This window comes from Puntigrus tetrazona, chromosome 14 (assembly GCF_018831695.1).
Source record: "Puntigrus tetrazona isolate hp1 chromosome 14, ASM1883169v1, whole genome shotgun sequence".
NCBI lineage: Eukaryota > Metazoa > Chordata > Actinopteri > Cypriniformes > Cyprinidae > Puntigrus > Puntigrus tetrazona.
In genome coordinates this window covers 14,750,570-14,761,585 of record NC_056712.1, presented here as the reverse complement: position 1 = coordinate 14,761,585, position 11,016 = coordinate 14,750,570, and the positions used below count along the sequence as shown (strand labels likewise).

Sequence of the window (11,016 nt, the reverse complement as noted above, 5' to 3'; positions counted from 1 at the left end):
TGAATTATAAAAACAATTACATCCCCCTAAATGTGATTATTTAAGATCGACTATTTATAAATGATTCAAGAAATGTCATTTTTAACTCTTGGGAACATGTTTTTTTCTGCTCCTCCTTCTGTGACCTTTTTATTACATAATCCTCATGTTTAGGACTGGGGTGGAACATATTTAATATTTTAAGACTCATCTATTAAAAAAGATATTCTGAATATTCATCTGAATACCCCTCACAATATCTCTCATTTTAACAAAAAGGAGATTTCAGAATAGCTCATTTCACTTCATGGTTAAATGTCTATGTGGTGTAAAGATGGTAATCTTTTTTATGCACATTTTTTATTCCGCTTCGAATTTGTAATAAGTTCATAGATTAAAAAAACACATTGTGATGTAAATCTTTCAGACTTTAGTCATTGCAATGGGTGGGGATGGAATGCGCTATGCTTTGTCCTGAGTTTAACAGGAAACTACACTTCCCATGAACCCCTGCGAGCTATTGCTTCACTAGTTTCGTACCCGAGTTGACTATTCTTACAAATTCCGTCTCATGGACCTTTTTATTATTTAACATCACTCCAGCGCTGCTGAGATGGCGGAATCTGCGTCGTGCCCGGTGTTTCAGCTGGGAAAACCGCGTTACGAGCAGGTAAAGAGTTTGCCGCGATGTTAAAGTGCATCTTTGTCTGGGCATCTTTGATGGGCGTTGATAAACAACATATGTGTGTAGATACCTTTGCTTTGCTCCGGCACTGTACTGCGAAAGTCACCCATTTCTCACGCTTTTTTTTTGCGTTGTATCTTTTGCTCGTTGCTTTATTGCAATATAACTGGCCGATGCAATTTCTCGCGATGAGCGTAAGAGAGGGTTTTGGTAGCACCGTTGTATTAGAAACCCCATAAAACATTAGATGCGTGCACAACAGCTTTTCTTTTTACATGCAAATAACAGGAAACCAGTAGGGCAGGATTGTTTTGGTTTTTAAAGCTGCTGAATGCGATGTCACTTATCACTTTTATTATGGCATTGAGTGGGAGCGATTTCGCGGGACATTATCAAAGTTCATAATTTTTTTTTGCTTGTTTTATTGTCGTTTCTAAAATAAACGTCGTTGTACGCTGGACGAACTTATGCATTCAAGTTTTGCATTTTGAAACAGAGCCGCTTTTGCTGGACGAATGCAAATAATTGTGTTATCTGTGAGATCTCTCTGAATGACCATCTATTTAAGTCCTGTTGCCTCCATGGAAACACCGCGGTCATCCTAATTAACCCATTCACATCCGTTCAGTCAAAAATATCACCAGTTTATTTACACTGTGAATTCAGTCATAAATGATGGTCATTCGGAATTTGTTTGTGGTAATGTTTCGATATATCGTTTCTATATCCATATTGGTTCTGAACAACAATAGACAGTCACGACTGGTCTTATTTAAAATTTCAAGAAAAAAAATGTGAATACAGAAATATAGTAGATTCAGGTTTTTATATACCTAAATATACGAATACCTAATGTTCTAAAATATATTTGGTTTATTTTTTAATGTTTTAAAATATAAAAAGGAGCACATTTGTAGTTGTAGTGTTACTGAAAGCGTGTGTCAGTTTTGCAGTCTTATTCAGTGCGCCTCTTTAACTTATATTGAAGCGTACTGTCAACTGCAATGTACATTAATTGAAAAAAATGCTCAGTATGATATTATTATAAATGCAGTACTTCATTTGAAAAGAGCTTTATGTTACCATTATCTTAGAGGGCAGAATGGCAAGGTATAATCTTCCTTTCCTTTGTTAGTCTGCTCGTATACCGTACATTGTCTCTGAATGCATTCGAATGGTATACTTTGCTAAGTGTTCTTTTTGATGCAGTCATGAATTTCATCTGATTATTATGCCATATGTCGCCCAAATGAGTCTGCATTGGGTCCACGGGGAATAAAACCAAACAAAAGATCACTGCCCCGCGGACAAGCTGGTCCGAGATATTTGTGAAAATACATGTGCTAATGTACTGTCTTTTGCCTGTGGTCGGTCCCTGTCTTTATCATCATTCTCGGCTCTCTCTGAATCAAAATCGAATTGCTTTTATGGCACAATCCAGCACAAGTGCACTTGATAAATGCAGACAGTTCTTTTTTTTTTTTTTTTTTTTTTTTTACTGCTGCTGTTTTTAGGTGAAATCAATGCATCTGAAGGGTATGGGTGTATGTTTTCTTCCTGCTCCATCTCTGCTAACTGTGTTGCATATTCTCTGGGGAGCAGAAACACATGCATAATTAACAAGTCTTCTCCAGCAGACATGCGCTCACATGGCTCTCTGCAACAGCTTTGAAGCAAGTGTCTGTAGCCTAGAAATAGGATTATTAGCCGAGCAAAGTCAGATTTTCTTGCTCTCTTCACCATATATATAAGGTAAAATGGATTTCAGCTATTGTGTGCCTTGCCCTTGGATAAATCGTGTAGATGCAGTTGATTGAAGCTGGGTTTTTTTTTACGTTGTGTTCCTTGCCAAATAAACCCTTGGCATGCTCAACCGTCGGGCCTCTGAAACAGTTGGCTCTCAGAAAAGCGCTTGCATTGCTGCTTGGGGTTCAGAGACAGTGGGAATGTTGATGCAGGCAGTCGTCTCTCCTTTGAAAACGTTCTGCACAAGCTGTCAGTGCGTTGTCATTGCAGCCCTAAAATAATTCGGTCTATCTCTAAACTAAAATTAGAACAGCTCCTGAGAATTTAAGGTATAAACAGCAAGTTTTAATCGTGTTTAGGATAGTGCCGTGAGTAGGTTGTTCTGTTTGCTTCATAGGTTTGAATGCAAGTTTGTGTAACTGAAGGAGTGTTTTTCTTCCCCAGAGCACATTTCTTGGCAGGTTGAGACATTTCATTGATATCATCGACCCATCCACTTTGTTTGTGACGGAGGTATGAAAAAAATCCTGTCTGTGTTATGGTAAATTAATCAGTGAGCTTCTTTGCTTCTTACCTTGCAATGATCTTTCTTTCTTTTATATACTGTAAGGACGTCACATCTATACAGAACGAATGCTGATTATCAGCTACTTAATGTCGTATCCTGTAGTTTTATGTAATGCTTTCAGAATTCTGTTTTATTTTCATAGAGTCGTTTAAAAGAATGTATCAAACTCCTGGATGATTTTAAGCACGGGAACCTTCCTCCAGGAATTACAGATCACCAGGTGAACCAGATTTCGATGACGCTTATGTAGTGCATGTGGTGCAGCGCTTTATAACGACTTGTGTTTTGTGTTCAGCTCTGGGAGGCTCAGAAGGTGAAGCAGGTCAGTCTTTGCTCGTCGTTCGCTGTCACTTTTAAAAAATGGTTGGAATTACAGTCACTGACTCATCTCCTTTCAGGCCATCATTCACCCTGATACCGGTGAAAAAATCTTCATGCCTTTCCGTATGTCAGGTAAGAGTATAGAGAGAATTAGAGGAATTTGAATAATATATATATAAAATGATCACTGCATGCAAAAATGAATACATATTCAGGAGCCTTTTTGAGGATACATTAAACCGATCAATTACCAGCAAAGACTGAATTTTGTTTTCACAAAGTCTTAAGCAGCACAGATGTCTCATTCCGGTTTTATATATAAAATGATCATATTAGAATGAAGACTGAAGTAATGGCTGCTGAAAACTTAGTTTTGACATTTCAGGAATAAATCATATTGCCAAATATTTTAAAACATCTAAAAATCTTACAATAACATACATAGACATTGCAATTATATCGAAAGTCCATTTTCTTTTCTGTTGTTATTTGTTAGTTTAACTGGAATTAAGACTTCAGCAAAATGAATGTTATAGATGTTATTCTGGATGTGTTACAGCGATTAGTTATGCGTGTGTGCAGCAGTTTGGTCATGCCATGAAATTAATAATAGAATTGCACCATACCAACACTGTTTAAAATTAAAGTAATAAATATTCAAACAAATGCAAATGAGGCGAGGAGAGCCATAGAGGTTATTTTTGCTCTGTTCTGATTTCTGAGTTCTAATTTATTGTTGCTCTTTCTTTTGTCTGGATGCGTTTCACAGGCTATGTGCCGTTTGGAACGCCAATCGTAAGTGTTCTGTTTGCTTATATTAAAAAAAAATTTAAATGAAGACCACGCAGACAGAGCAAATATGAGAAGATGGAAGCCTTCCTAATCATTTTGCATCCAGTGTTGACACGTCCAAATCTTTTAAGCGTGAGAGCTGTTGAAATCTGCATTGCAATAAGTCTTTGCTTTATTAGATCTAGGTGTGAATTATTAACCAGTGCGTTGTCGCATGTTGTATTGTTATCAGAAGTCAATTTTTTTTTTTTTCGCAGGTTGTTGGTCTTCTCCTACCAAACCAGACTTTGGCCTCTACTGTGTTCTGGCAGGTAAAGTGGCTTGTTCCCGTCGTTTGAGCGCCTCAGTGCCAGGAATTCTAAACACTGCCTAGTCAGTATCCCAACAGCCACTGTTTCACAATTAGAACTACGCAATCAGACTAAAGTAGTCTTAATTAATTATATTTCCTACATATTTGACTTTTTATGGCTGACTTTAAAATCGAATAAACCTGACAGAGTGATTCCACAATAATCGACCAACAGTTCAAGCTAATTGAGAGTTTCTCTTCTGCAGTGGCTCAACCAGAGTCACAACGCTTGTGTGAACTACGCCAACCGCAATGCCACGAAGGTACGGTCTGAAATGCTCTTTTGATTCAGGTCAAGTTGTGAGGTTTAACTATTGCGTTTCGGCTGCAGATGGTCATTCAGTGAAGCGTTTGCTCTTCTCGATTCCGTCTGAATGATTATTGCTGTGTCCTCAGGGCCAGACGTCTGTTCTGCATCTGACTCTGGTTCACAACCTCAAAGTGTTTTTTTTTTTTGTTGCACAGCGGTCTGTGGTACATTTGCTACACCTGGATGTTGATAAATGTTTTCTTTCCCCCCCAATTTTATCTTTAGCCAACACCAACCTCAAAGTTTTTTCAGGGATACGTGGGAGCTGTCACCAGCGCCGTTTCCATTGCAGTAAGTCAGCGATGAGCGAGTTTTGTTTGAGATTGGTGTGATTTATAATGTAAACGAGTTGTGCGTAAATGTTTGCTCCAGTGTTCCACGTTTGATATGAAAATAATGTTTAAACAATACAATACCCCTATTTGTTTTAATGTGCTACCATTTAAATTCTCCAGTAATCTTCTGTCTTACTGTAGGTGGGACTGAATGTACTCATCGAGAAATCCAGCAAATTTAACCCTGCCACCAGACTGTTCATACAGAGGTTCATCCCTTTCCCTGCTGTAGGTATGTTCTTCCATACATCAAGCTTTTTGCTGGACTCAGCAGTCCTACGCTCTGCATTGCACGAAGCTCCCCCTGCTGTCAGTGTGAAAGAATAACACATAACACACACTGGTCAAAAGTTTGGGGTCAGTAAAATTTGTTTTAATCGCAGTTGATTCATCCGATCAGCAAAACTAGATACAACAAACTAGCAGTATTGTGAAATATCAATACAATTGAATTCAGAGTTGTAATGTATTTTAAAGTGTAATTTGTTTCCTGTAATTATTTTCAGCAGCCATTACTTTACTTTCATATGCTGATTTGATGTTCAAGCTATTTCCTATTAATATAGCTGATACAGCTGCTTGATATTTTAGTAGAAACAGCAAGTGAATCCTGGATATTTATCCAGGACAGAATTATTGTTTTATGTTCATTTTTTTTTTATGTATAAGAAAAACAAATGTGGTACACAATTCAAGAATCAAACTGTTACAAAATTAGGGGGGGGGAATAAAAATGTAGTAAATGCTATATATACAAAGTATATAATCATGTTGCTGTTACTGATAGGTTAGAAGAGATGTGCAAAGTGCAGTGTTATCTCTCCTTGAAGCTGTCAGTTAAACATTCTCTGGACGAACCTCAAATAAAGCTGTTAAAGGGCTGGTGTCTATTACTGTGGTAAACAAAAAACTGATTTATTTTAATCATGTAAATTTTAGATTCAACTGCAAATTAATTGAGACATATTAAATGAATATTGTGTCATGTTGTTATTATTATTTGCTTATCCATGTGGTTGATTTATATTGATGAACAAATGACAGAAACTGGATGTTATGTTTTGTTTGACATGGAAGGTCAACATTAAGATTGTTTTTTTTTTTTTCTTCTCAGCCAGTGCGAACATCTGTAACGTAGCTCTGATGAGACACAATGAGCTGTCTGAGGGGATCGATGTGTTAGACAACAACGGGAACGTAGTGGGGTCCTCACGGATAGCTGCCAAACATGTACGTATGTTAGTTATACAGTTGAGATTCCACAGTTCCATTTGTTGATAGCTTTTTTGTGCTGTTTTTTTTTCAAATCAATGCAAGTAGAAAAGTAGCCATAATAACTAAAATGTATTCTTACTATCCTTATACTAGCCTTATAATCTTAAATTAATTATTTTTTTTCCTTTCAGGCACTGATAGAGACAGCACTAACACGAGTAGCCCTGCCACTGCCAATCTTTGTCCTTCCACCGATCATAATGGCCTTCTTGGAAAAGTATGGATTTACTTTTTCTTCACTTGCATTTAATACCATTTGTAAATCAGAATGAATTATTACTAAGTATAATGTAATGCTTGTACTGTAGTACTGTGTTTATTTTATTTCTTTAAATAACTGTTGTTGCTGTGCTCCGCCAGGCTTCCTCTGATGCAGGCCCATCGCAGGATGATGCTGCCTGTGCACAGTTTAGTATGTCTGGCAGTCTTTGGTCTGTCCTTGCCGCTGGCTATCAGTCTCTTCCCACAGATGTCAGAGGTACTGTAGCAACACCTGCATCACTTCCCCCAAACAATTGCTGCAGCAGGTTTAATTTTGTCTGTCGACCTCTTGCCATTAATCTTTTCGTGTGTGTATGCGTTTTGAATAATAAATATTTTAGCGGGGAATTGCTTGCTAATCATTCTTTGCTCCTCGCAGATCGAGGCATCTCACCTTGAGCCGGAAATTGCCATGGCAACGGATTGCAAGGTGCTGACTTACAACAAGGGACTGTGATGAAAGACAGAGAGGTTTAATCAGCTGTCTAAGATTGCCAAGGACATGTAGCATAACAGGTGCAAACAGTATTGAGGAGGAAAATGCATTCTGAGCAATAGTAACCAGCTAACCGTTCCCTTACCTGCTGAGCCATTTATCAGTTTTATAGAAACAGCTGATGAAGTAATAATTACAGTATTTACCATTTTACTGACACTATGACAGGGAGGAAACAAGGCCTTATATTACATGATTTTATATATTAATAAGCATATTAACGTTGATCAGACTAAATATATGTAATAAGAATAGAGGTGCAACTTTACATTTTAAATCGTTCTATTATATGGTCAGTGAATGCACTTTAATGAAAATGTAATTGCAATGAATAGTTTATTTGCATGTCACACTTAATATTTTCCAAATACCTGGGGAAAAAAAATAATTTCTTGTTTTTATGTGTACTTGTACAAAGCTTTAGTTCTTAAGTATTAACATTTTAAAACTATTTATATTGCAATATTGACACAAATATATGTTTGAAAATTGTACTATTTCTGAGACTGGTTTATTTAAACAATGAATCTTTGTAACACTTAATTGATTTGTTTAATAACAATTTTGATTAATGTATTTCTTTTGTCATTTGAGTTTAAATAATTGTCGTGTGTATGTATGTATGTATGTATGTATATATATATATATATATATATATATATATATATATACACACACACACACACACACACACACAAAGTTGAGTAACTTAAGATCAAGACCATTTTCTTTTTCCATTTACTCAAGTGAAAAGAGCTTATAAATAGGACATAATGGATACACACAGCAGTAAAAAAAAAAAAAAAAAAAAGCATCATCACATTTCCAAACCATAAGTGAACATTTCTCTCTCATCTCCCTCGTTTCTTATTCAACTGTTTGTGTTTCACAACAATCCTCCAGGTCAAAGGTTCAGGATTCAGAAAGGATAAGCAACATTCTTGACTTTCCATCTCATGGTTTTTTTTACAGCGTCTCCTTGTCTTTAAATTTCCATCACATAAATTACACGATGCAATATCCAGCAAATATGGATTCTGAATCTGGAGGTTGCATCAACGCAAACAGCTTCATATAAGAAGCCTTCACTGGGTTAGAAAGAGAACGTCTGGTTTGAGTGACAGTACCACTGGCTCTGCAGACAGTCACGCTGCACACGTATACATTCACTGTACAAAACAAGCATGGGTCAGACTTCAGCACATGCAACGGGCTAGTCTTTCCTTCCCATTCACTTAAAATTCACATTATATGGCTGAACATATAAAGTTAGACGTTACCTTGCATATGCAAGAGCAATGCATTAATAGTGCAATATATCATACATATTTAAGAATCCTTTGACATTTGTTATGGCAAAGTTATAAATGGGTGCACACATAATTGTATGTCATTGTCTAAGCTACATGACAAAAACTTGTTAACAAATGCATAAAAAGTCACAAATAGATAAAACAAAACCAAGGCTAACTCCGATTCATGAGGTGTAACATGCAAGAGAATCATCGGGATTGTCTGTTTAGTTTAGAAGTTACTTCACTTCTACGCTAATCTTGGACCAGTCTTTCCAATCAATAAAACTGGCCTTCGATCAACCAAGTGCAACTTCTATGAACACTGTGTCATTAAATAAAAACACTGGGAGCGTGTGAAGGGTGCGAGTGTGGTTTTGGATGATGAATGGGACACTCCACTTGAGTTTGGCCCAGGAGGAGTTCCTTCTCCCTGGATAAACACGGCCGGCTGATTTGCTGACTGTGGGAATGATAGAGCCTCAGGAAAGACAAAATAGAGTGAGCCAACCACAGAGCCGTTACGCACCACAGAGAGATCTGCAAAGAGAGATGCTTACAATAATGCCTTTCCGTGTAAATATGCGTGTTGTGTTGAACTCACAATGAAATGCAAGTTACTTCAATTGCTCTTTTACCTGTGCACAGTTGAGCTCAGAGTAGAAAGAGGATGTCTCAACGTCCAGATACAGAGGAACAGACTGTGACTCAGCACAACTGCAGAGACAGATACAAGCACTCAATACATCAACATGTGACAACATTATGCATTTCATCCGTTAAACATGTATTCATCAGTAGCCTATACATTTTATTAAATATGAATACAGCATGCTTTTTATAATTTTGGATCATAATCAAGTCTCTAATGCTGCTCTGAAACTATATGCATCGCGTAAAATGCTACACAAACAATTTTCCCATCGGCGTATAGATTTCAAGCTTTGTGTACCTGTAGGGTCTGGAGTTATGGTCTGTAACAGTGTTGCACCAGGACACCAGGCCCAGGGTGAGAGTAATACTTGCCCCTCCGGAGAGGAAGAGCACACACAGACTCAGCAGCAGCGTGAGGAAGGCAGAAAAGAGTGTGCTGCGGGAAAGGGAGGGAAAATGAATACCAACGGATCAAGCAGGTGGTTCGCACCAATTTCTATATAAAATTAAAATACAACAATAGCAAATATGTTACAAAAGATATAGTACATATTTATGGAAAATGTGAAATTTTTTACTTAATAAAAAGAAGTGAAAGTGTAAAAAGAAATATATATATATATATATAGATATATATATATATATATATATATATATATATATATATATATAAAAATATATTATTATTATATATATATATATTGTAGGTATATTAGTCAGCTATATTAATATTGTAATAAACAAATTCATAAAATTCTGTTTAATATTTAACACAAAATGTTAACTATTATTATTATTAATTATATAATATATATATATATAGTATATATATATATATATATATATATAAATTATATTTATAATATAACAATATATAATTAAAAATATTATATATATAAATAATTCTGAGCGTCCCAACAATATTTTCTTATTAAACTGGCTTCTAAGCAGACTATGCTGAAAATGTTATAAATATATATATATTTATTTATATTAACATTTTGTTAAATATTAAACTGAATTTTATGAATTTGTTTATTAAAATATTAAATAGCTGACTAATATACCTACAATATATATTTATGTAATTGCTTATGTTACATATATATTGTACAACTACAAAAAAGTGAAATATATAATATATACACACATTTTCAAATTCATATCATATTTTAATGTTGTTGATAAAATACGGCTATTGCATAAGTATTACCTATGATGCATACGTTTTACGTACGTAATACAACGTTTAAATGGCAATTATTCAAGTTTCGTGTCATATTATTGGACTTACTCGTCGTGCCGCCGATGGAGGTAGAACAGGCTCCTCCAGCCCTGAACGGCGCCGTACAGCACGGTGAAAACACCGACAAATGTGGCGAACTGGCACGCCGCTAAAGGACCCCATTGTTGCAGCACCAAATGAGTGACCTCCCTGGACTCTCCCTCGCCCAGCGTCAGGTTCTCCGTCCGCCAGAAGCCCTGACTAAACAGCGCGCACCTTCCCTTGAAAGCGGATCCGTTCAGAGCGAGCGGCACCACCACCAACAGCCCCGCTATAACGGACAGGGCGTGCGCGGCGCAGTGAGCCAGCAGCAGCCGCCGATCCAGCTCCATGTTCCCGAAGATCAGTCTCAGCCGGCGCTAGAGGAGTGTAGACGAACTCACCTGCCGCAATCTCGGCGTTTGTTTTTCACGGTGTGGCTACAAATTTAAAGCGCACACGCTAAGTGGAATTTTCCAGCGTGTTTGGGACTCCTCCCTCCGGCGGCGGGACGCTGCTCGTTACACAACGGTTCCGCGCCGCCTGACCTCTGACGCGCTCTCACGAGCCTCGAGCGCGCGCGCGCGCGACTCTGGAGCTGCGCCACAGACTGCATATTTCACATCAAACATGCCTGCAATTGATTCCGTTTGATTTAAATGTTTAATTCGCGTTTAATTAAAATA

At 37.1% G+C, this 11,016-nt stretch overlaps 2 protein-coding genes across 4 annotated transcripts; one reads left to right on the top strand and one right to left on the bottom strand.

Annotated features, from left to right (window-relative positions):
• Window positions 1-466: 466 nt before the first annotated feature.
• sfxn5b (sideroflexin 5b) lies at window positions 467-7,614 on the top strand. Of its 3 annotated transcripts, XM_043256974.1 has the most exons (14): window positions 473-649; window positions 2,855-2,923; window positions 3,121-3,198; window positions 3,274-3,300; window positions 3,377-3,431; window positions 4,069-4,094; window positions 4,349-4,402; window positions 4,650-4,706; window positions 4,979-5,044; window positions 5,230-5,320; window positions 6,203-6,318; window positions 6,495-6,580; window positions 6,724-6,841; window positions 7,004-7,614. In XM_043256974.1, the coding sequence occupies exons 1-14, from the start codon at window positions 593-595 to the stop codon at window positions 7,079-7,081; spliced, it is 978 nt and encodes a 325-aa protein (XP_043112909.1). In that variant the 5' UTR covers window positions 473-592; the 3' UTR covers window positions 7,082-7,614. The 3 variants fall into 3 exon arrangements, 2 of the variants coding, with proteins under 2 accessions (XP_043112909.1, XP_043112910.1); XM_043256975.1 differs by lacking the exon at window positions 473-649 and having other exon boundaries at window positions 2,855-2,951; XR_006252495.1 differs by lacking the exons at window positions 6,724-6,841; window positions 7,004-7,614 and having other exon boundaries at window positions 467-649; window positions 5,230-5,316.
• A 127-nt stretch (window positions 7,615-7,741) lies between these two features.
• On the bottom strand, window positions 7,742-10,822 carry zgc:153018 (Transmembrane protein 179-like). The gene is made up of 4 exons (XM_043256976.1): window positions 10,361-10,822; window positions 9,365-9,502; window positions 9,051-9,129; window positions 7,742-8,952 (listed from the first exon to the last, which is right to left on the bottom strand). Exons 1-4 carry the CDS (start codon window positions 10,681-10,683, stop codon window positions 8,746-8,748), a joined length of 747 nt encoding a protein of 248 aa, XP_043112911.1. The 5' UTR covers window positions 10,684-10,822; the 3' UTR covers window positions 7,742-8,745.
• Between the last annotated feature and the right edge of the window lie 194 nt (window positions 10,823-11,016).